Consider the following 26676-nt stretch of genomic DNA (forward strand, 5'->3'; position numbering starts at 1 on the left):
TCAGTCCATTCTCAACACAATTGTCACAGTGACTATATTCACACTTAAGTTAGATCATATCACTCAGCATTGAAAACCCTCCACAGGCTTCTTATCTCACTCCAGGTGAAAGCCAAAGTCATTACACGGGCTGAAAGACTACGTTTCTTGATTTAGTCTCATCATTCTCCTCCTTGCTCACTCTGTGCCAGCTCCTTCTCCCGATGCTGGTCCTTGAGAGAGGAAAAGTATGTTCCCACCTCAGGATCTTTTACCCTTGCTGTACCCGCTCGCTGAAACGCTCCTCCCTCAAATATACACACGACTATCCTCTCATTTTCTTCTTTAATCAAGTGTCATGGTCTCTGTGAAGTCAACTCTGATAACGCTATTGAAAAAAGCAATATCTCTAGTGCTTCTGTTCTCCTTCCCTACGTTATTTTTCTTCGTAGTATTGTCTCTTTCCTCCATCATTGGGATAAAATCCCACCAGAGTAGACATTTTCTGTCCCTAGCACCGAGAACATGCCAGGTCCAAGGAACAGACCCAATAAATATTTGCTGAATAAACTGAATGAAAGACAAATGTCTAATTAATCTATTACTTTAAATCTAAAGAGCAGCCTTGTGAGGTTGTAGTAGAACAGATACATAACACACGAGGGCGAGGACGCTGAGGTGTGTGATTGACATCTTAAGATCCTTTAGTTCTTTGTTGTTTCTCACTCTCAGCTCCCTCCTTCTCTGCTACTGTTGTAACTCTGCCCGCCCTCATCTTTCGCCCTAATAATCACAAACTGTTCTATCTCTGACCCTCTAATCTGTACTACCCCAATCTACCTTCCAGACCCCAGCAAGATGAATTTCCCTGAGGCATTAGTAGCATGACAGAGGGGATACTGTATAACTTTGAGATTAAGAGCACAGACTCTGGAGCTACGCTGCCTAGGTTCAAATCTCAGCTCTGCCTACTAGCTGTTTGACCTTGAGCTAGTCACTTAACTGCTCTGAGCCTTGGTTTCATCATTTATAAAATGGGAATTACAATAGAACCTATCTCACATGGTTACTATACCTGACCAATGATGAATGCTTTGTAAGCGTTAGCTATTGCTATCCTCGGGCCATTTCCATGCTTAAACATCCAAAAATGTACCCCTTGGCGATAAGATAAAGTCCAAATTCCCTTGTCGGCTACACAAGGGAATAGCCAATCACTTGAAAACCGCCAATCACTTGAAAACCGCCAATCACTTGAAAACCACCAATCACTTGAAAACCACCAATCACTTGAAAACACTGGTGATTTCTCTTGCCGACCCGTCAGGCCTGCCTAACTGCTCCTGGGTCTTGGAACACTCTGTGCTGTTTGTTACTTTTGGAGGTTAGTAGCGGTGGGAAGTACAATCCATTTGTACACCTGGCAACCCCCACTGATGCATTGAGATGTCACTGAACTGTCACGATCTCTGTGTAGCCCTTCCTAGTTCCTTGGGCCCAATCATTTGCGCTTTGGTCACTAGCTTGGCTTGCTGTGTACACCACACACCTTGGGTCCAGTACATACTGTGTGGAATTGCAATTATTTGTTATTGTTTATTGCAGTTATCTGTTCACATACCTGTCTCCCCAACTTGATTGTATCTTACTAATTCAACAGTGCCTGGCTCGTGGCAGGCGCCCAGTGAAAGTCGTCCAGGTAAATGAGCAGGTGGGCTGTTGGCAGAGGCAGGGTCAGACACCGGTCTTGACCTGGTATTCTTACTATCACCATTTAGGCACTCAATAGCTCTGCCTATCGATGTCAGGACATATACTAAATAGTCTCTCTAAACTATACAATTGTGTTTTCTTTTCTGCTTAAGTTTTCTCAATCTTCTTCCTCAAAGTCAGGCTATCAGATTTACTTGTTTCTGTCTGTAGATTCTAGCCACATTCTCAGTCTCTTCCAGTCAGCTGGTGCCTAAAAAAACCACACACTAGAACAGCATATGTGAGAGCAGCTCCGAGGAATTCCTATAAGCAACAAATAAGCTTTTGTATATAAATTTGAGGCACCAACGTCAACTACTCAAAGTCATTCTTTGATTTTTCTTCTCTGTTTGGCTGTTTATACTTACTATAGTTTAAACATGAACATTCCAATTATAGTTGTTTGTTTGTTTTGTTTTTTGTTTTGTTTTGTTTCATTTCCCCCGTGTCCATATGATGGGCAAAGGGTAATCTGTTTGGATCTTTCACTTAGTTCTTTGAGCTGATTATTTCCAATGTTTGTCTTGAGATCTTATAAACATGTCTTTAAACTGATTCAGGCTGTTTTGTAAATGTAAAATTCCAGAGTCGTCATGCTTTGTGATAAAGAAACTCTAGGCATGTATTAGAGCAATGATAGAGATCAGAGACCAACATCTGCCAGTAGACCTGAATATAATAACCACATCAAATAATTAGGAAAGAAGGACTCTTAAGAGTACACTGAGTTTGTCCCTTGCAGTGGCACACAAGGTCCAGCTGACCTTCTCAAGGAAAAGTCTCCACAAGGCTCCTATTTGTTACTTTACAACACTTATTGCCGGATTCTTTTATGTTAGAGCCAACTTGTGTTCCTCTGCCCTGTCCCTCTTGTTCGCCAGCTGATCTCGTGCCCTGCAGACTTCCATCCACCCCTTGAGCATGATGACAAAGTCTTCCCACGTGAATACGCTTGGACGTTGCAGGCTTCCCCGCTTACTTACTCTAAAGCCATGTCAAATAAAACACAAACCTGTAATTTACCTATTTCCTCAACAGAAAAGCACTTTTGATCCACAGTACCACCATTGCTAGTTAGCTTGATACAGTAGGGTATCCAAATGGAGGTATAAGATGAATTAAAGTAACAGCTGTTTTCTCCAGCGGAGACATAATCGGGGCATTCCTTCCATTCTTGAGTCCATTCTTGAGTGTTCCTGAAATGGAGGATGAAAGAGGATGAATTGTTCCAAAATCATGCCATAGCTTAGTCAAAGTGAGTTGCTTGACAGTCAGATGCAATCAACTGGAACACAAATATTTATGAGCAAGTATTTTAGTGGTGCCACTTCCAAAGAGGACCATAGCATCTGCCGGCATCACCAGTATCTGCAGACCGATAGGGGGCCATTTAGTACTGTAAAAGCAGCTGTTCACTGATTGCATACGATGTGTCAGCTTCTAAACTAAATGATTCATTGGTAGCTACTTTATTACCCCATTGTACAGATAAAGGTTTTGAGGCTTAGGGAGGTTTAAAAATGTCCTTCTTTAAAACACAGCAGGTAGCTGACTCCCAAACTATAGACATTCCCAGAGAACTGCGAATCTTTAGACCTGGGTGTTTCCCAAACTCACGGTGGAAGGAATCAAGGCACCTGGTGGTGTTCTCCAGGCTGAGTGACACTAAAGTTTGGGAGGCTCTGAGGTGGAAAATTGGCCACCATCCTACTCTGAACCATCCTGTCCACCGCCGGATGGCTGTCCTATGCTTGGGGGGCGCTCTGCGGATGCCTTGAATGCCTTTCCATACTTCTGACTTTTTCCTCAATCGCATGAAGAACCATGAGAACATTTCTAACATGCTGGACATCCAGGTGATACTTATAGGAATCCACGAGGGATTCCCAGCCTTTTCTCCTCCATCCCGAAAGAGATTAAAGGCATGAACCCAGAAATTAAAAAATATTTCCAAACCCAGAAAGCATTTTTCTTTTCCATTTTGTAACTACGAATGGACATTTAATTATAGTATATACATAAGAAAGGGAAAACAAACATGGGATAAATTGAATCAACATGTTTGCTTACGAGTTCCTTTTTTTGATTTCTCTACAAAGAACAAGTTCCTCTTTTCCTATATCTTGGATCAGATAAAAAACAAACAAATAAAGAAACAAATCATGGAGGATAGATGGGAGAACACTGCATAAATCAGAGAAGCTGCATCTTCACATTTACATTCCACCATAAAGTTATTCATCTCTATCCCACTCCACAGAAAGCATCGTTTGCCCCAATGACTTAAAACAACAGCAGGATATGTGTTGAATGGAAAAGAGATGCCAGGAAATTCACTGTGGAAGGAAGTCAGAGTTTAGGGAAAGGAAATTCCCTGGTCTGCTGCCAGGGGGACCTGAACAAAAATCAAAGGATTGCTCAGACTCAAGTGCCCCCTCAGCAGGAACAGAGCAAACGTGATAGAATGGGATGCAGCTCTCCACTGCCCCATCTATCTGACTGACTGATGGAATTCAGCAAGCCATCTTTGGGAGTCTACTATGTAAGCACTACATAAGCATTATATCCAGCCCTAGCACTGTGTGGATATAATGCTTAAAAAGATTTTGTTCCTACCTTCAGGCTAGAAAAAGACTTAGAAATTAGAGTCTGAGTAGTTTTTTGGTCTTCTGCATTCATTCCATTGATATTTAACAAGGACTGATTATATATAAAACACTGTGCTGGGCATTACGGGGGATTCATGTGTGCCTAAAGAACTACTCCTGCCTCAGGGGCATGATTGAAAAACAGCATTACAAAGCACTATGGGTAAATGCTCACATATAGTGCTCTTCAGCCTCCCTAAAAGTTCAGAAGAGGGAATGATTGCTCGGGCTGTTCATGGAAGGCTTTAGGGTGGAGGTGGTGTTTCTAGCAATCTTGAGGATGGGTAAAAGTTTAATGGATGTGGCAACAGGGAAAGGAAGGGAGGGAATAGAGTGGTCAAAGGCATTGAGGTAAGGAAGTATAGACATGAATGTGGTGCGGGGAGCAAGAGGCAATGGAATAATTGGGAAAAACTTTCTTAAATTAGAATTGTTACTTGGGGGGATAATTCATTATTCACTTATTATTCACTAGGCTATCAGCGGAGAAGAGGGTTTACAAGTCAAGGAGATATAACGCCAAGTAATCTGTGGCAGAGGAAAAAGGCAGCAGGTGCAGGTGTCAGGGCTGGCAGGCCAGATGGGAGGTGTTCACGTCTCTGCGGGGGATGGGTTTTGGCAACAAAGATACTGATGGCTGTGGGGAAGGCAGGCACTGGAAGGAAGGGATGAAGAACTGGGAGAAGACACGCTTCCTTCTTTACAGCTGTTTCTCAGGCTGATCTGTTTGGCACTAGAAAGAAACTTGTGCAATATCAGGAGGTTCTTGGGACAGCTGTTCATCAGCTGTTGGAAAGAACTTGGAATTAAAATGGCAGAAACACCAGGGTCTGAGACAGTGAACTGTTACTCAAATTCTCGTTGAGATTCTTAAGAGTTGCATACCCTTGGATGAGAGGAAGATTCATTCCTGATGGGAAAAAAGAAAGTAGAGGGTAGAAGCAAGGATAAATTGTGTGTGTGTGTGCGTGTGTGTACGTGCATTTATAATAGGAAAAGGATTTTTAAAAAATTAGGGATAGGTGGGTCATTGAACTATAGTGTGGTTTATTTTACCTTGAGTTTCAAACTAAATAACAGTACATTAAAAAGTTTAACGAGATTGTACATAAAATGTTTTAACAAGTTTGGCCAGGGAATGAGGCTTTCATATAATAGAGGAAATATCAAATGTATTTAGCATAATTAATACTACTAAAGTTCATATTAAAATGTCTTAAAGATGTAGGCCAGTGCTTAGCAGGTCTGGATTTGTTACAGGGAGGTTAGCTCTGTGGTTTTAACACAGTTTCTCAACTTGGGCACGTCAGCACTGTCCCCATGGAGACTGTACAAAAAACCCTGTTTAGATTACCCCAAATCCATTAGCTCCAAAGAACAAACAATTTAAAGCAGTTATCTTAAGTATGATGGATCAGGAAGAGTAAGTTAGTTCAAAACACAACTCCCAACCCCCTCCTTCATTAACCGAAGTTGCATTTTGTTTTAAATAAATATTTAACATTTATTTTTAAACTATTAGTTTAGACCAAAAAAACAAAAATCAAAAAACCACAAAAAAACCCCACCAAATTGACTCACAAAACAGATACTGTATTACCTGTACATGTATTACCTGTACCTGTACCTGACCAAGGCTAATTTATGGAAGCTATTCTTTCCTTCTCTTATTCACCCAAATTAGTGCTCTAGGTTTCCAGTCTATCTTGGGAAATAGATGGAGTGAGAACTGTAGAAAGTGATCAACACAAATCAGAAGAAAGAGTGGAAGAAATATTTTCCATCAATAGGTAACCAATTGGAAAAAAAAATAAAACATCATTTATGTTTTAAGGGCAACTGTTTTCATTACAGACAGGTTATGTGTTTTCGCCTTAAAATGTAACCTTTTCCTTAGAAAAAAGAAAGTAGCAATGCACTTTTTGCCTTCTAAGTTCCCCCCACAACCTGGCATGGAAAACAAACTTTCTTTTAAAAGGCCAGCATAATTTGTTGGTGGGAGGGTTTGCTGGAGGATGGCAGAGGTGGGGAGATACAGCCTTAGGGACTGAGTCTTCACACACCCACTCGGAAATGAGGCATTTGCAGGCAAGGAGCTGAGAGCAGAGCATCTCTGACAGGCTCCCAGAGCCACCTTTTGCAGTTCCTGTGATGTGCGTTCATGCTGAGTCCCCTGCAAGCCCAGAGGCGGAATCTGTCATGGTCTCCATCACAGGGTGGCAGACGCTGTTCTGAATCGGCTGCCTCTCCTGCCAGCTCACCTGGGTTGTCCTGGTGACAGGCTGTGACAGCCTGGCATTCCCTTGTGCTTTAGTTACCAAGTCTCGGCCCATGAATGGAAAGCCAGGTGATCAGTCCCTTCTCGGCTCCCCTTGCCTCCACGGTGCTGGTTCTGGATGAAACCATGTCACCGTTTTATCTGTGTTAGGGATGGGGAGTCATGATTCTGTAGCTCCAGGAGGTGCCTGGGAACTGAATTCTAAGAAACAGTGACAGGGGTCAGAAAATGCACTGGTGTCCTATTTGTGAAAGTGGATGATGTGCGTCTCAGGTCTGTACACTACTCACTGCAGCCTAGTCCTGATACTCCAAACCCTCCCGTTCTACCCTTCTCAGATAAACCGGGTAGGGGGCTTATGCTATTTTGGGTAAGATATTCACAATAATCATATTTTTATAGAAAAACACAAAACACTGATTTTGCCACTTTGGGTAGGTAGGCACTAATCATGAGGTTGTACTTAGGGGGTTTGAGGATGTGACAATTTTTCCCCCTGGGACCCCAAACTCCATTAGGGCCTGAACTAATGACACCCTTCTGAATATGTCCGAGATTCTCCCTCCACCTGATCACACTGTCAGTGGCATCTCCGTTGGCACACAGCCAATCTTGGACCAGGGCTGCTGAAAGTCCTGGGCTATGCAGAGGAAGCTTGTGGGTAAAGGTATGTGGCAGTGATGCATGAGGATAAGGGACAAACATATTTGTGAAGGCTTCACACCTGTGGATTTATCCTTCTGCTCAGCCTCAAATTTGGCGAATATTATAAGGATGGTGAAAACCTATTTTCATAAAGTGGGTCCAACTCTGCTATTTCTCTATTCAGTTTAGTTAACTGTGCCTATACAAGTAACTTATATTGTGTTGCTTGAGTTGGCTCTCTAAGTTACTGAAGCAAAAGTATGAAAATTGAACCAACTAAATCCCTCTCTCTTCATTTAACCATCAATTCAATAGATATTCAAAAATGCTACCAAATAGTTTAGCTCCCTGTCCAAAATACAAATTAACTTTGTCTACTGGCTCTTACCTTTCTGCAGTGTAAGCATTAATAGGAAAAAAAAAAGTGCATTTAGTACCCAACCATCTCATCTTTGTGTGCCTTTTGGGCTGCATCCAAGAGGCCTCTCTCACACCTGGAAGGTAGGTAAGGCCAGTCCTGGTTGCTAACTCAAGTATATCTTACTTGAAAATTAAGCAGCCAGCTCTGCATTAAAAACGTTCTTATAGGATATCAATAATCACAAATAGTAAAGGATCAAAATCAATTTTGTAGCCCAGGAATTGGAATTCCATACCACTATTATTTTATCATTACACTACCAATAATAAAAATAGCAGCTACCATTTATTGAGTGCTTACTATATGCCAAGCACTGCGCTAAATGTTTTTCATGTATTACCTACTAAAATCCTCATTAGAAGCCATGAGGTCTATTAGCTCTATTTTGCAAATGAGGTCGCTGAGTTGTGGACAGGTTGACTAACTGTCCCAGCATACTCGGTGAGCAAGGGCCTGAGCCAGGCTGAAACGCAGGCTTGTCGGCCCTGAGCTCATGTCCTTAACTGCTGGCTGCACCTTACTCCCCTGTCCCCTCGGGTTTGGGAGGTGAACAGCATCTCTGTGGACTCATGAACGCCACCAGCCTAGGGGAAAGGGTCCCCACTAACCCTGCATCTCGTTTAGGCCTTCTTTGGAGGTTGGGTGGAAAAGAGGAGATGATAGAGTGCCTTTGAGCCTAAAATTTAAAAGAGCACAAAGGTACAACATAAAAGTCAACAGAAATGAAACAATGCCAGGTGAGGGGTAAGAGATAAACGGGTGGTGATTCTATCGAGAGATCTTTGTTTTACTCTTACCCTGTTAGTTTAAAGGACCACTGGTAAAAATGGAATAGAAAAATATTACAGTCTCTTATTGAATGTAACTAATTTAACAGGAGCAGAGTCTCTTTTCCACACAGAAATCAAACTGAATCTTTTAAAACACACATCTTTTTAAAAAACCCCTATGACTTCCCACCACAGAGAAAGTCAAATAGAAAGCCGTGCCATATCCTACAAGGCTTACCACTGTCTGGCCTGGCTTACTCTCTGACCCCTTCTCATCTCACCCTCCCCAGCTTCTGCCTTGCACCATTCATGCTGGCCTTCCGCTTTCTGCAAACCTGCCAAGTCGGCCTCAGGGCCTTTGCACTTGCAATTTCCTTTGCCTGGAAAGCCTTTCCCCTATGGCCTCTCTTAGTTCATTATGTCTCTGCCATAATGTACCACATTAGAGACGCTCCTATAACCTCCTCATTTACAATATCCCCCAAGCTCCCTGTATAGTACACATATTCCTGCACCCACACTTTCACACGCTCCCCCTCGGACATTCTCATGCACACACATATACTCACATACAGTGCTGACACTCTATCCACTTTCTGGCTTTACTTTTCTTAATAAACCATATTATCAGCTGACATTTTATTTTTAAATTTTATATTGTCTACCATTCCCCACTGGAAATGAATCTCCATGAGACCAGGGACTTTATCTTTTTGTAATCACTGCTGTATCTCCAATGCCTACAATAGTACAACCCATTGTAAGGGTTCACTCATGTTTTTTTGCATAAATAAACGAATGAATACATTTAGGTCATTAAACTAAATCATTTCCATTCCTACCACTGTATGTGGTAAGAGATAATCTATGGAGATAAATCTATCGAGATAAAAGTCAAAAAGGCATAAAGCCTACACCTTCTAATATAGAACAGCTGTACGAATCCTGGGCTCTTTAAACTGTGATGAACCCCATCTGTCCAGTGGCATGAAAAAGTCTCTAGTTCAGGTGAACGGCACTTGGTGAATTTAGGCTTCCCAGAAGAGTCTGCAGAATAAAAAGAAAAGGCAAGGCATGAAATTAATGTATGGCATTAATGAAATTTATATTTAAAGTGGTAGAGAAGAATCAGTTCTTCCAGAAACACGGTTTACCTAAATCAGTTTCAGAGCTTGTCATGTGTCAGCTATTTGTCTGTCAGCCCTTGATTCCAGGGAGAAACCATTTTGTTTTTATTTTGAACATTATTTCTTAGGGCCTGTTTGAGAAACCAGGGCTAGAGATGAGGATGTGGGTACAGGTAATTTATTTGGAGGGTGACCCTAGAAACTAGACACGAGGGAAAGGGACCGAGGGAAGGGGAAGAAGAGCTACTAAAGTGTGTGTTATTCCGCTGGTTACAACATTGGCCAGCTGGGGCCCATCCCCACAGAAGCTCCTCTGAGGACCTGTGGTGGCCTGGATAAGGACGTGAGGCTGGGTGTTTACTGACCAATGCCCATCGCCCACTGGTTGAGGGTTGCCCTGAAGGTATTATTGCCCATGAACATCTAGGCTGTACCTGAACATGGGCTGAGAGTCCCCACCTGACTTCTGAGAAACCTAGGTGGGCACCTGAAGTGTGCCCAGCAATGGTGGCTGGCACCTGTCCATCACGGATGGATGTGCTGACATCACGTGGGCCAAAGGGATGTGCCGTGGGAACCACAGCATTCACTGCAGGGCCTTTTCTCTTTTACAGATTGTTGATACAAAGTCACTTATGTTTACATTCTTTTAAAAGATTCAGCCAGTAAATGTATTAAATAGATGTCAACTGTAAACAACTTATGCATACATCTCTGTCAATTCTAATTGGGAAGTGGAGAATGCCTCCTATATGTTAGGATTTTAGCCAAAACTCCTCTGCATCTACGAAATCTCAGCTGTGGATATGCAACACACAAGAATGAGGCAAAGCCGATTTTTGTATATCAATTTCATTGTTCTTCTGACTTCTATGGCCATTTTGGAGATGGTCAAGTTTTTCTTTTCTTTTCTTTTTTTTTTTTTTTTGCTCCTTTTATCTGATTAGTCTTCAATTCAGTTGTAAACTTAATATATTTGTTCTCTGACCCAAAACTCTAATTCAATAGGAGGCTCTCGATCTTAAATTATCTTTATAAGTACTTTAAAACTTAATTTAAAAATAAATAGCATACAAACACATGAAAATTCCTGATTCTAAGTTCTGGGTACACATCTGGTGTTCTGAATTGAAACATGCCTGTTTTTTCCTTTGTCAACAAACTTACAAGGACTGGCATGTCATAAACCTTCTAAATAAGTCCATCATTCAGTTATCCACTCAAAAAACACTTATTAAAACATCTATTGTGTGCCAGGCCCTGTTCCAAGAACAAAGCAGGAAACAAAACTGATATGTGTGGTCCTCGTGGAGTTTCCCATCCAGTGGGACTGAGGGAGGTGGGGTCCCATGCAGAAAAATAAGGCTGGGAAATGGGCTCCATCTTCCTTCACTAATACCCACATTAATACAGCAAAGAAGCTCAGGCTGGGGAAATATGTCCCTGTTTTATAACTGACTGCCCTCAACAGTCTGGCCATAAACAAATAAATGTTTGGGAAATCCTGAATTGAAGCTAGGCCCTTTGCCCTGGGAGCATATGTTAGGGGTGGCAGAATTTTCTTCTTAATAAAATTCCATGGTCATACTATTGTAAGAAATATTCCTTTTCCTGTATGAACTAAGAGATTTACAAGAGTTTCGGGGCATTGATGGGGTCTGCCTCGGTACCAGGGGCAGACAGTCAACTCTGTGAACGAGGTCAGCATTTAAGAACCCCTCTCTGAAGGATAGGAGCCTGCATGATCTGTTACAAATGAATATAGTGAAAAAGGTATGTGCTTCATTAGGCAGCATCTATTATAGATTAGAGTACCTAAAAAAGTTCCTTTCTCTATTAGCTAAAGCACTGAAAACACTATTTTTTGGCCCTTCCAGAAAATCAGTGATTAATAAAACATATTTAAACCACAACCATTTTAATGCCTGCAGGTTTGAGGAGAGAGAGTATTTCACATTCTAACTGTTCTTTCATACAGAAGATGAGAAGAGAAAATACAGGGGCGGTTGGATGGTTCAGTTGGTTAGAGTGCGAGCTCTCAACAACAAGGTTGCGGGTTCAATTCCTACATGGGATGGTGGGCTGTGCCCCCTGCAACTAAAGACTGAAAATGGCAACTGGACTTAGAGCTGAGCTGAGCCCTGTACAACTAGACTGAAGGACAACGACTTGGAGCTGATGGGCCCTGGAGAAACACACTGTTCCCCAATAAAATTAAAAAAAAAAATGAAGAAGAAGAAATACACCTGATTACAAACTGAGAGATTTGTGTTCTAGTCTGGGCTTTGATCCTATTTAGCTTTGATCTTCCAAAAGCCTTTTGCTTAGTGGAGAAGGAAGAAGAGAGGGAACTGAAGTGAGAGGGGAAGGTTGGAGGAAAAGAAGTCTTTGAAGCGAAAGGACAACCTTTTTTCAGAGCTGCGGGTTGTGGAGTGGAAGGCACTTGGCAGACATCTGCCCTTGCATGTGGGACCTCCCCTGAACCACGTCTTGCGGATCGTCTGCTGTCAATAATCCTGGACACTTATTATCACCCCTGAACAGAGGCTGGGGACTTAATACCTTGTGTGTAGGGAGGGGCTTGAAGGGAAAACCTTGCCCTCTGACCAAAGTGTAGCTAAACATAACTAGCTGAGAATTTCCTTTTGAGTTGGGCAGCAGTAGACAAACAATAAGGAAAGGAAGAAAACAAAACAATAGTTCTTAATATGATTAAGCATTAAAACGTGTAAAAACATACTAAGTAAAACAATTTTATAGATAAATGAACTTCAAACATGATTTTAATCCTACAGGAGGAAAGAAATTATAGGACCACTATGTGGTTATATGTGCACGAAAAATGAAAGAGGAAATATTGTAACGACAGAAAAGCAGGAGGCACATCGGACCAAATGACTTTTGGCTCCTTTTTGGTGAATATGGGTTCTGCTAAGAAATCTGCACATGCAGTCACTCAAGGGTCAGTTTTAGAGGAGAATAGTCACAGCAGGTTAAGTCACCCTGCTGTGGATAAAGAATGGTTGCCACTGAACATAAGCCAAAGTGAGGAAATACTTGCTGTCAGTTGAAATAGCTTTCATATGTTCTGAAGATTGCACAAGCACACTGGTGCAGGCCAAGTATGGTGAAACTGTAATGTTCCTTCCACAAATAATAAACAAGAGATGGTGATCCTAGCAGAGTCAGTCCACTTCCTAGACTTTGCCTGCACGGGCTTTGGGTAAACTCTTTGGGTGACTGATGAGCCTAAATGTATCAGTGATCTAAGAACATCTTTGAATAAAGCCTCTATCTTTGGGTAAAGCAATAGTATAGAACAGAATATTCGTGATCTTGGAAGGTTTGATGAGAGAAGATGTAACTCTTCCATAATAGAAAGAAAGAACTCGGTACATTCACCACAGTTGCTTTGCCAAGTCCCCTACTCAGGCAAAAACAGGACAGAAGGGGAATAACAATATTGTAATAGCAACCAGGATTTTTTGGAGTTCCCACGTGCCCGTCGCTGTCCTGCACATTACATGGATTAACTCCTTTAATTCTCACAACTATGGAATGAGGTGCGTACTGTTATTCCCCCCATTCTACAGATGAAGAAACTGAGGCACAGAGAAGTAAAATAACTAGCTCAAGGTCACCTGGTTAGTAAGTGACAAGCCCCTGATGCCAACCAGGTAGTCCTGCTTCGGAGTCTGTCATCTAGACCACTATACTCGTAGCTTTCAAAGTTTTTGAAAGTGACACTCAGGAAAAAATATTTTTTTATATCATAACCCAGTACACACATATTTACTTTTTATGTGATATATGCATATATATATATATATATATAAAATATGCCTATATATATAAATAAAATATCTCAAAACATATAAACTCAATGCCTTCTATGAACTCTGATCTACTCTATTTCAGTTTATAAAGGATGCTACTTACAACCTGGTAAACAGATTTACTAATAGGTCAACACTTTCAGTTTGAAAAACATAGCACACTAAGCTATTCTGCCTCTACGAAAGTTGAAAATTAATATGAATGTTGGTCTGCAATTCCCTCAAAGCAAGGCAAGAACATTTCATTTATCTGGCACAGATGATGAGATGAACAGAATACGTTTTCCAAGTAACTGAAACTTACTCTTGATATTGTTTTTCCGAAAATATATTAGGATTTTTTTGAATGATTAACAGAGCCTGTCAAATGTCATATGACCTTTTCAATGGCTTTGCATGGGGTCAGGGATCATCATATTGAATTAATGGTATAACTACTGGCTGGCCTCTTCTTGCCCCTACACTAAGTAGTTTCACTGTTTTGCTCGTGATATTAATGCTCTCACTTCAACTTTGTTTAATTCACAAGTATTAAATAATTAAACAATTAATTCCCTGGAATGACACAATTTATAATAATAACAATTCTTCATCTTGAGAGTTGCTTTGACAATTGATAGAAGTTACTGGGAATAACTTATGATAATACTGGCTGGTGACAGATTCTGGAGCCAGACTCCTGGGTTCCAATCCCACCTCCATCATTTATAATCTGTGTAACCTTGGGCAACATACTTAACCTCTTCAGTTTCCTCAACTGTAAAGTGGGGATAATAATAGTATCTCAAAGGTTATTGTGAAAATTAAATGAGCTAATAATATATATAAAGCTGTTAGAACAGTGCCTAATACAGAGAAAGCATTATATAAGTGTTTGCTGTTATTATTTCCATCTTCACAGTCAGCTGTGATTGTCAATTAGTCATTTTTTAAACTATTGTCACTTAGGAAGTACAAATAATGAACATTGCTCAACCTGAAATCCATTCTCATTTTTCATGTAATTATAAGTCCACTGATATGCCACATATAACCTATATTGTGAAAGGGTGAAATAAAACTCTCAATTATAATACTAAAAAAAAAAGTCCAGTGGTGCTAGTCAAAACATCTGTAGTGTATGTGGTGATATTGTGAGAGCTATTTCCCTCACTGTTCACAGGCGATTTTCTATGGCTGTTTCTAGATGGCCGTAGCTATCATAATCTGAGATCTAGATAACTGGAGGATATTGCCATATTATTACATATTCGTATTAAAACTTAAAAAATTCCAAGCAAAGGTTTTCTCTGTGGTTCGTGAGAAACAATGAAAAGAGAATGCTGCAAGCCTATGAAGAAACTCATTTGGGGAGGAGAATTACCAGTGACTCATGAAGACATTGTAGGGCAGGCCCTAAAAGGTTCTCTGGAACATTTAGAATGTTATTTGATGTTTTTCCCTAGTGACTTGGGCACTCTGGAATCACAGCGGAAGTTTAATAGGTTTCTTGGCAATGACCTTTTCAGAAATAGCATGTTAAGTGGGAAGAGTGCTGAACTGGAATTTTAAAGTTCAGGATCTCTCACTAATAGTCCATCCAACTATTCCACCCAGAATGAAAAAAGCTAACAGAAAAATCTAAATCCCCCATCTCCTCCACCTCCTTGTCTGCCTAAGCATTTTTTTCCCCACTCAACAAAGAAAAACACCTGGCATTTATTTTTAAAGTCCTTTGGATTTTTTTTTTTTTAGAGACTTTCACATCAGACATTCCATGTTTCAATTAACAAGAAGCATTTACACAGCACCTATTATGTGTAAGGCACACTTTTGGATGCAGTGGGAATTATAAAAATAACATGGATTCCACCTCTGAAGATCTATATGTAATCTAACCTATATGTAATATAGACCTATATATAATATAATCTAGGAAATAACACATGTGCATATAAGAAGTAGCTAACAATAAAAAGTAGCTAACATAAATATAATTGCTTTAGGAAATCAGAGAAAGTAGTGATTTCTAAGAGCTGAGGGTGGAGGCACAAAGGGAGGTTTCGAAGAGTAAGGAGGCGGTGATTAACTCAACTTTGTTTGCTGAGATGCAAAGATGTTGCTTCTGATCATTGACCAAATGCCACCAGGGACACATCCATACACAAAGTTAGGTTTATTCACCCTCACGATGTGCTGATCAGAATCTGAATTCTAACAGGATCTCAGGTTATCTGTATGTACATTAAAGATTGAGAAGCACTGATGTATGACACCTCACTGCCAGTTAGGGGCTCTTTCTAACTGGACCAGTGGTTCTCAACTCCGGTTGCACATTAGAATCACCTAGGGACCTTTAACAAACTACTTTCCAGAGACATAATTTAATTAGATTGGATGATGTCTTACAAAATGTTACATATCCATTATAGCTAAAAAAAAAAAATTAACACTTCTCAACATACTGAGTAAAAAAAAAAAAAAAAAAAAAGATTTGGGTGATGCCTGGGCATTGGTACTTTTTTAAGTGCCCAGGTGACTAACGTGCAACCAAGGTTGAGGATCACTGAATTAGGAGGATGAGCTTCTATGTTAGATTAGTACAATGAATGCCTTAAGCAAATGGTCTATTGAAAGGCCCCTCAAAGGTTGGGTCCTGTGAAGAACAAACCAAATAAGGGTTAGCAAGGTGAAGTAGCACGTACTGAATCTCCGGAGGGGAACTGGACCAACGCCCCTATCATGAGGCTATCGAGTGTGTCTGTGTGGGCTCTCAGGGCAGGCAGCGTCGTGGGCAGCAAGAGCCCCTCTGGTGCGTGATCTCCCTGGGGTCTCCCAGGAAAGTCCAGCCTTAAATTTCACTTGTGTGGAGCAGAAGTATATGCTCACAGCTGCATTTCAGGGGTTCTAAAATGGCAGTTTCAAGTTTATATGATGGTGAGAGTGCAGCTGCCTAATCGTGCCAGTCATGGAAGTTAGTGTTAGGTTTTTTGCTATAGATCCTGGGAGCAGGGCCAACTCCAGGCCCCCTGTGTCAGTCCACACAATAGAATAGCCATGGTTGCCTTTGTGGGAAACTAACAACTTGTCAACAGAACACATCATACCAATCCCTGGCATCGTACTCCTGATGCAGCTTTCTTAAGCTCTCACAGTTCTTCATTTAGTCGCTCTTTCTGGAGCTCTTTGTTGGAGAGATTTGTGTTTTTCAGAAATGTCTAGCATCACCTGGGGATCTTGTTAAAATGTAAATTCAGTAGGTGGGGCCTGAGATTTTGTACTTTTGACAAGTTCCCAGATGCTGCTTCCAGTAGTCTGTGCCATCCAGGAGGTTAGCCACTGGCCTCATGTGTCTACTGAGCAATTGAAATGAAGCTGGTGTGACCAAGGAATTGAATTTTTAATTTCATTCAATTTTAGTTAGTTTAAATTCAAATTTAAAAATGAAAATGGTGCAAAATACTTTTTCCTTAAGAATAACCTTATTGTTTTAGTAGGACTACATTTCATTTCAACTACTGAACACTTAAGTGTCCCAATTAAGATGTGCTATAAATGTAAAACACACAGTGCGTTTATTAGGTTGACTACACGCTGAAATGTCAATATTTTGGATATACTGGACAAAAAGCTATATTATTAACATTAATTTTACTTGTTCTTTTTACTGTTTAAATGTGGCTACTAAAAATTTTGAAATTGCATATGTAGCTTATATTATATTTCTATTTGACAGTGTTGGTTTAGTTGGTAGAACTGACTTCAAAAGAAAAACATTTAATTGACAAGGAAGATTCAGAAAATATATTGCTGCTGTATTCAAGAGGCTCGCCTCAGATCAAAAGACACACACAGGCTGAAAGTGAAGGGTTGGAGTAAGATATTTCATGCAAATGGAAACGAAAAAAAAGCTGGAGTTGCAGTACTTATATCTGACAAAATATATGAAGATATACTAAAAGACAAAGATGGCCACTACATAATAATAAAGGGATTGATCCAACAAGAGGACATAACCTTAGTAAACATCTATGCACCCAACATAGGAGCGCCTAAATATATAACACAGATATTGACTGACATAAAGACAGAGATCATAAAAATAAAATAATAAAAAAAAAAAAGACAGAGATCAACAGTAACACTATCATAGTAGAGGACTTCAACACACCTCTGACAACAAGGGACAGGTCTTCCAGACAGAAAATCAATATGGAAACAATGGCCTTAAATGACACATTGGGCCAGTTAGATTTAGTCGACATTTTCAAAGCATTTCACTCCAAAGCTGCAGAATACACGTTCTTCTCAAGTGCACATGGAACATTTTCCAAGATAGACCACATGTTAGGCCACAACACAAATGTTGATAAATTTAAGAAACTTGAAATAATACCAATTGTCTTCTCTGATCACAGTGCTATGAAATTAGAAATCAACTACAGGAAAAAAACAAACTGGAAGGCATACAAATACATGGAGGCTGAATAACATGTTACTAAATAATGAATGGGTCAACAATGAGATCAAGGAAGCAATCAAGAGATATCTCGAGACAAACGAAAATGAAAACATGATGACACAAAATCTATGTGATGCAGTGAAAGCAGTCCTAAGAGGGAAATTCATAGCAATGCAGGCCTACCTAAAGAAACAAGAAAATAAACTAATCAACAGTTTATCTTTACACTTAAGGGCTCTGGAAAAAGAACAGCAAAATAAGCCCAGAGGGAGTACAAGGAAGGAGATAATAAAGATCAGAGTGGAAATAAAATGAAATAGAGACAAAAAAAAAAAATACAAAAGATCAATGAATCCAAGAGTTGGTTTTTAGAGAAGATAAAAAAAATCGACAAACCTTTAGCCAGAGTCATCAAAAAAAAGACAGAGAGAACTCAAATTAATAAAATCAGAAATGAAAGAGGCGAAGTGACAACAGACACCACAGAAATACAAAAAATTTTAAGAAATTACTATGAGCAACTGTATGTCAACAAATTAGACAATCTGGAAGAAATGGACAATTTTCTAGAAGCATACAACCTTCCAAGGCTAACTCAAAAAGAAATGGAAAACCTGAATAGAATGATTACCACCAGGGAAATTGAATCAGTAATCAACAAGCTCCCAACAAACAAAAGTCCTGGACCAGATGGCTTTACAGGTGAATTTTACAAAACATTCAAAAAAAGAATTATCACCTATTCTCCTCAAACTATTCCAAAAAATTCAGAAGGAAGGAAGGCTCCCAAACACTTTTTATGAGGCCAATATCACCCTGATCCCCAAATCAGACAAAGGCATTACAAAAAAAGAAAACTACAGGCTGATATCCCTGATGAACATAGATGCAAAAATCCTCAACAAAATATTAGTGAATACAATTCAGCAATACATTAAAAAAATCATACACCATGATCAAGTGGGATTCATTCCTGGTATGCAAGGATGGCTCAACATCCGCAAATCAATTAATGTGATACACCACATTAACAGAATGAAAAATAAAAATCATACAACCATATCAATAGATGCAGAAAAAGCATTTGACAAAATCCAGCAGCCATTTATGAGAACAACTCTTAAGAAAGTGGGAATAGAGGGACCATATCTCAACATAATAAAGGCCATATATGATAAACCCACAGCTAACATCATACTTAATGGGGAAAAGCTAAAATCATTCCCCTTAAGATTAGGAACAAGGCAAGGTTGCCCTCTTTCTCCACTTCTATTCAACATAGTGCTAGAAGTTCTAGCCATAGCAATAAGACAAGAAAAAGAAATAAAAGGCATCCAAATTGGTAAGGAGGAAGTAAAACTGTCATTATATGCAGATGACATGATACTATATATAGAGAACCCTAAAAACTCCACCAAAAAACTATTAGAACTGATAAATGAATTTAGTAAACCAGCAGGATTCAAAATTAATATTCAGAAATCAGTTGCATTTGTATATACCAATAATAAAATATCAGAAAGAGAAATTAAGAAAACAATCCCATTTACAATTGTTTCAAAGACTATAAAATACAAAGGAATAAATTTAACCAAAGAAGTAAAAGATCTGTACTCAGAAAATTATAAGACACTGAAGAGAGAAATTAAAGAAGGCACAAATAGATGGAAAAACATACCATGCTCATGGATAGGAAGAATTAATATCGTTAAAATGTCCATACTGCCTAAGGCTATATACAGATTCAACGCAATTCCTATCAAACTACCAAGGACATTTTTCACAGAAATAGAACATAATCCTAAAATTTATATGGAACCTTAAAAGACTCCAGATAGCCTCGGCAATCTTGAGAAGTAAGAACAAAGTGGGAGGTAAAATGATACCTGACATCAAATTATACTACAAGGCAACAGTAATCAAAACAGCATAAAAACAGACACATAGATCAATGGAACAGAATAGAGATCCCAGAAATAAACCCATGCCTATATGGTCATTTAATCTACAACAATGGAAGCAAGAATTTATGGTGGGGTAAAGACAATCTATTAAAAAAATGGTGCTGGGAAACCTGGACAGACACATGTAAAAAAATGAAGCTGGACCACCTCCTTACACCATATACAAGAATAAATTCAAAATGGATTAAAGACTTCAATGTAAGATCTGAAACCATAAAACTCCAAGAAGAAAATATAAGAAGAAACTTCACCTGGAGTAAGATTTTTACTGATATATCTCCTCGGGCAAGGGAAGTAAGAGAAAAAATAAACATGTGGGATTACATCAAACTAGAAAGTTTTTTCACAGCAAAGGAAACCATCAATAAAATAGAAAGGGATCCTACTGAATGGGAGAAGATATTTGCCAATGACAGATCTGATAAGGGGTTAATATCCCAAATTTATAAAAAAACTCACTCAACTCAACTCCAAAAACACGAACAACCCAATTAAAAAATGGGCAGAGGACATGAAGAGAAATTTTTCTAAAGAGGACATACAGATGGCAAACAGACATATGAAAAAATGCTCAACCTCACTGATCATTAGAGAAATGCAAATAAAACACAATGAGATACCACCTCACCCCAATCAAAATGGCTATCATCAATAAATCAACAAACAAGTGCTGGTGAGGATGTGGAGAAAAGGGAACCCTTGTGCACTGTCGGTGGGATTGCAGATTAGTGCAGCCACTATGTAAAACAGTATGGAGGTATCTCAAAAAACTGAAAATGGAACTACCTTATGACCCAGCAATTCCACTCCTAGGTATCTATCCAGAGAAATCCAAAACTCCAATTCAAAAAAATTTATGCACCCCTATGTTTATTGTAGCACTATACACAATAGCCAAGACATGGAAACAACCAAAATACCCATTGATAGATGACTGGATTAATAAACTGTGGTACATTTATACAATGGAGTATTACGCAGCCATAAAGAAGAATGAAATCTTACCATTTGCAACAATATGGATGGACCTAGAGAACATTATGCTAAGTGAAATAAGTCAGACAGAGAAAGACAAATACCATATGATCTCACTTATATGTGTAATCTAAAGAAAAGAATAAATGAAACGAACTAATCAGAAACAGTCTCAGAGACATAGAGGAAAAACTGAGGGTTGCTAGATAGTTAGGGGTGGGGATAAGGGGGAAGGTGAGGGATTAGAAAGCACAATCAGTAACCACAAGATTGCCACAGGGATATAAAAGTCAATTTGGGGAACGTAATCAATAATGTTGTAAAGATTTTGTAGGGCATCTGATGGACACTTGTCTCATTAGGGAGACCACCTCAGGGATGATGTAGATGCCTGATCACTGCACTGTACACTGAAGCTGTAGCTGAACAATAATGAATGTCAACTACAATTATATATAACTATATGTAACTATATATATAGAACGATATATATATATAAAACTATGTATATATATATGACATATATATACATATATACATATATATATATAACTATGTATATATAGTTACAAGAAGTGAAATACAGCATTAGGAATAGAGATAGTGGAAATGTAATGGCTGTATGTGATGTCAGAGGGGTAGCAGATTGGGGGAGGGGAGTTATTACTGTGTGAGGGACACAAATGATAAATGTCTAACTATTACATTGTTTTGTACACCTGAAGCTAATAAGAAGGAAAGAAAAGAAAGTATATTGCAACAGGCTAAAACATGAAGGATCTAAAAAAGTTGCTAAACTGGCAAACTGTGTAGAGCTAACCCCCAGTTCAATGAATCCATCCCACTGGTCCAGCTCAGTTTCTTCATCTAGATCATGGACATTCAAGTGCCTCAGCAGGAGATCCAACATAATCTTCTGAGCAGAGGCTCTAATAGTAGAAAATTTTCTCTCCTCCCTTATTTCCTGTGAAATATACTCCTTCCAATTTTAGACCCTTGGTAGGTAGCGGCAATATGGAATAGTAGAAAGAGCACAGGCTTGGAAGCTAGGTGGATTTAGGATAGAATCCCAGACGTGTGATTCGCCAGAAATGTTATATAAAATTTCTAAGCCCCAGTTTTCCCATGAGTAAAATAAGAGCAAAATACCTACACAACTGCTTAAAATTAAACCAGATATTTAAAGTACCTGGCACATGGTTGGTTTTCAAGAAAGAACCACCACTAATATTACACGGAAGAAACTCACCGATTCTTGTGGACTAGTAGATCGTGACACCATCGATTGAGCTCCAAGGAAATTTTTGAAATATAACAGGGCCTTATACATTGCAATGCCTTAACCTACAAGTATGCCTTACAATGAGAATATGTGGCACTGGAAAAGTTCTATGAGAAATATATTTAGGACTAGGCAGGCAAATCATAACCACAGGAATGGAAGCCACCTTCTTATCAATGTACCCAGTCAGTCTTACATGTAAAACAAATTTAGGTCAGAAGTAGTAGACTCCCTAGGTTCTATGGCAGGGGTTCTCAACCTCAGTACTATTGCTATTTTGGACCAGACAGTTCTTTGTTGGAGGGGGTGGGGGTGGTAGTGCTGTCCTTGTAGGACATTTAGCATCATTCCTAGCCTCCACCCACTAGATGCCAGTAGCATTCCCGTCTCTCTCAGTTGTGACAACCAAAATGTTCCTAGGCATTGCCAAATGAATCCTGGGGACAGAATCACCACTGGGAAGAACCTCTGCTCTAAGGGCATGTATCACTCACATTCATATCTCAATTACAGATGCTCTGATTATGAATGCTTCTAGTGCATAATTACACTTAAGTTGAATGTTTACTGCATATAAGCAAAAGCACTTTATTTAAGCAATGTATTAAAGTTCTTTTTAACTACCATCGACTGAGCTCCTACTCAGTGCTAAGTTCTGCCTTGTGCTTTCTCATTTCACCTTCACAACACTTCGGTAAGGAATGTCATATGACAGTATTATAATCTTCACTTTACAGATAAGGGAACCCAACTCCGGAAAAGCTAGGTAATTTTTAGCCAAAACACTAACTAATAAGTAGCAAAGCTGAGACTTAAATCCTGACTTTTGTCCCATCAAAGCTTTTTTTGCTCCATACATTGCACTGCATCTCAGTTTTATTTGGGTTTTCTCTTTATGGTAAAGTTGCTTTCTTGGCATTAGGCTCAGAGAACTATTGGTTTCTATGAGCTGTTAGGTAGCTTGCAGACACTAGAGCTTAGAGATTAACTGTCCTGTACCTGATTTGAGAAGGCCTTGTACTTCACCTTTTACCCTCATTTATATAAAATAGGAAAAGCATTCTTATTATCAGAACCATTCCCGAAACAATAGTGCAAGATCCCCTCATGGAAATAAGAAACTAACAACAGTCCCTGTCTCTGAAATTTTCAGTCTGGTTGGGGAAATAAGATTTACACGTATGAAACAATCTGAAAATGAAACATTTTAGGGTATACTGGAGTAGCTATATAGAACAGTATAAAGAAAGGGAAGACCTGTATGAGTTACAATAGATCTAGAACACTTCACAGAGAAGTTCTTACAGGAAATGGAGAGACAAAGACTAGGAGTGCAGTTTAGGAAGTTGATCATTTATAACAAGTATTATACTTCGGTATAATATTAAGAGAAGAGGTTAGATGCCTAAGTATCTACCTATTCACTAGTGGACAACATTCCACCGGACAACTTTCAAGAAAAAAGAGAAGAAAATCATGGTCACACTTGTCTCTCCCTCGTCCAAGTCAGAATTTCTACTCACTTCTAACCATAACCAAGAGATAGATAAACCTATAGAAGAGGTGCAACATTTATTTCGACATAAAAGAGGATTCTGGGAACATGACTTTGGCAATTTCAAAGAGAAAATAGTTTACATGCAGTCGCACACTCTTCGGGCTGAAAGAGATCTTGCTAGTCACTTAGGCTCACCATTTCATTTCATTTTACAGATAAAGAAAATCATGTCCAATAAAGAGAAGTGAATGCCCAAGATCACACAACTGGTAAGAAGCCAAGCTATGTGTTATACCGCCTCCATGAAGTGAAAATCATGGCCACTAAATTTGAATGATTATTGATTATTATGATTATGTATTTACTTCAGCTCTACTGACTTCTAAGGCCCTACTAAATTACCAAGTGACGTGTTCATAGAGTGAGCCAAGCTTCATCCTGAGCCTTGAACTCTATGACAATATTAAGACCATGCTCAGGGTTCACGGTGAAAACAGGTTCACAGAAAAGAATTATTTTGAGTATTAACATTTAATCATGTAACGAATTCAGGATTCCATGATAATCAAGCTATTTATTACACTAGATGGCAGCAAACAGGTATCTAGATGTATATTCAATTAACTAGGAAATTGAAAACAAAATGAGACGACACACAGATTGGGTCTAAATTTACCTGAATGAAGTGACAGTTTCCACAAGTAGTAAGCTCTTGCATGCTCTCTAAGACTCTTAAAGAAGCTGTGGTTCATGTTTTTTATCAAGGTTCCTTCTTATATATAATAGGATGCTAAATATTGTGGTGAACTGCTGCAATGTTGAAGTGTACCATCACTGACTCTTGGACAGGTAGGGCAATATTTTATGTATTTCCAGGATCTTTTTCCTGGCCTTCAGAGGCAGAGTGAAAATCAGAGGATAGGGGATGTGCAGTAGTGAAAAGAAAACTCTGGGAGGAGATGTTGCAAAATATAACATCAGGATTCACAGGACAGAAAAAGTATTACCAACAGCAGGCTGTAAATACTGGCAACAGAGATATTTGAAATTGAGAAAGATTAGAGACTACATAATCACCGTTAGGACCTAACCATTATCTAGGTTATTGTCTTCAAAACGAACCATGCAAGATGACCCACTGGGGAATGAAACAAAAACACTAAAACTTTTATTTATATGTGTTGTTTATCTAAAATAGGAAAGAAATTAAGGTTTACTAATACTGAACATATAAAGTCGCATGGAGCCTTCAGTTAGCCTTCAGAGTTGTATGTCGTATTTGGTAGGAGAGAAATTCTGCAGGAAGAGGTGGAGGACCACAGTTCTGAGGGGTACTTAGTAGTACCTTTACTTGCCTCTTCACTTAACATGTTAGAACATTTTTTTTTACAGGTTCTACATAGCTGATTAAATGGATAAACATGTTATACTGATATTATGATGGTTAAACTAATCATGATATAACAAACAAGTGGCTTAAAAACAGTCAGGTAAAGAAATCTCATATTAAAGGTAATTCTAATAATGCAAGCCCAAGTCAACAATAGGAAAATGGCTGAGCTGACTCTTTTCTTACCCCTAGAATAAGCTCTAAGCAAAGATGATAAGAAGTTGACTTGCAAAATGGGAAACTGTCTTAAAGACTATCTGAAATTCAGATTGACAACTACTACTCATTTTTTGAACTTCTAACTTGGTGTGTATTGTGCCCTTTTGGAAATGAGACTGAGATTGTAATTAAAACCAAATATTGAAATAAATGTAAGCATTGAAATAAATGTAAACCAAATATTGAAATAAATAAAGGTCAATCCAAACTTCAAATTGTGTTTCATAAACTGTACTTTTCATAAACTGTGGATGTTAGATGAGAACTTCCCCCTCCAAAAGAAGTAAACGTCTTCAAACACACTGCGGGAAACATTTTGTTCTATCAAACATTAAAATTAAAATTAAAATATTTTATACTATTGCTCGGTTCAACTTTATCAGGACTTTAAAAGTTATATTTTTATATGTTTTATAATGAACAAAACATATTAGAACGTTGTATATATGTATAATTTACAAATATGTAAACATTTACATTGTGAGTGTGTATTCAAATTGTTTTTACTAATGGATATATTAATAGAATCTAAACTTTGACGACCTATGACTGAGCAAATCCCTTTACAAGATGAAAACGTAAAATGAGGCAAGAGGCTTAAGGATGGCCAGTGTCACTATATGACATAGATTCCTAAATTCTTATTACTCAAACTTTTTCCATTTCATTCTACTCTGCTTTCACTGTCCCTCCTCAGGATTAATTTACCAGATATACATTTAGGTACACAAATCCAGGGGACAGACCTGGGCTCCTTATCCTCCTACACCTCTCCAAGAGCCTTCATCTTTTAAGGATTGCTCTGTTGGAAGCACAAACAAAAGTAAAAGCAATATTAAAGGGGAGGCATCTGCCCATCATATAAAATGAATCATGTGCAAAGGAAGTACTCAGATATTAGAGTGGAAAGACACTATTGGATAAGCTAATTTCTTATTCCTATACTGAAATTTTTTCAAGTGAACACTCATAAGCAAGAGAATTACTAAAAATGTATTCACTATTTTGAACTGCACAGGAGAATGAGGAATGGCTTAAAAATAAAAGGTTGATGTGGGTATGTAGAAAACAGTCTGGCATTTTGGAGCAGGCCAAGGGAAGTTTCTCTCCCAGATAAGGGGTGTCTATGGCCCTGATAGATTTCTTCTATGATGGCTCCCTTTTCTTTGTAGAGCTTGGCTGAGAGGCCATAACTCTTCTACAGAAGGTATATTCCCTTCCTATAGGCCAGTGTTTCCAAAGCATGGTCCTGGGGGTCTGTCTGGTCTGCCTACTCCAGGATCACCTGTGGAGCTTGACAGACATCCAGGTTCCTAGGCTCCACCCCAGATCTACTGTATCAAATTCCCTGGAAGGGGCTTGGGAATCACTATTTTTGATACCCCTAGTTGATGTGTATACTTTTGGGTCTCTCTTCTCAGGAGGAATATGCTATCTGGTAACTAAAAAAG

At 39.0% G+C, this 26676-nt stretch overlaps 1 protein-coding gene across 3 annotated transcripts in view; it reads right to left on the bottom strand.

Moving 5' to 3' along the window:
* Positions 1 to 26676, bottom strand: part of GHR (growth hormone receptor) — a 235950-nt gene that overhangs the window by 18960 nt on the left and 190314 nt on the right. For all 3 annotated transcript variants that reach the window (XM_081052879.1, XM_081052880.1, XM_081052881.1), the window contains exons 4-5: positions 9411 to 9540; positions 2755 to 2927 (exon numbers count right to left, since the gene is read on the bottom strand). In XM_081052879.1, coding sequence (XP_080909005.1) covers positions 2755 to 2927; positions 9411 to 9540 — 303 coding nt within the window. The remainder of the gene's footprint in view (positions 1 to 2754; positions 2928 to 9410; positions 9541 to 26676) is intronic.

Source organism: Rhinolophus hipposideros (genome assembly GCF_964194185.1).
Source record: "Rhinolophus hipposideros genome assembly, chromosome: 7".
NCBI classification, from domain to species: Eukaryota; Metazoa; Chordata; class Mammalia; order Chiroptera; family Rhinolophidae; genus Rhinolophus; species Rhinolophus hipposideros.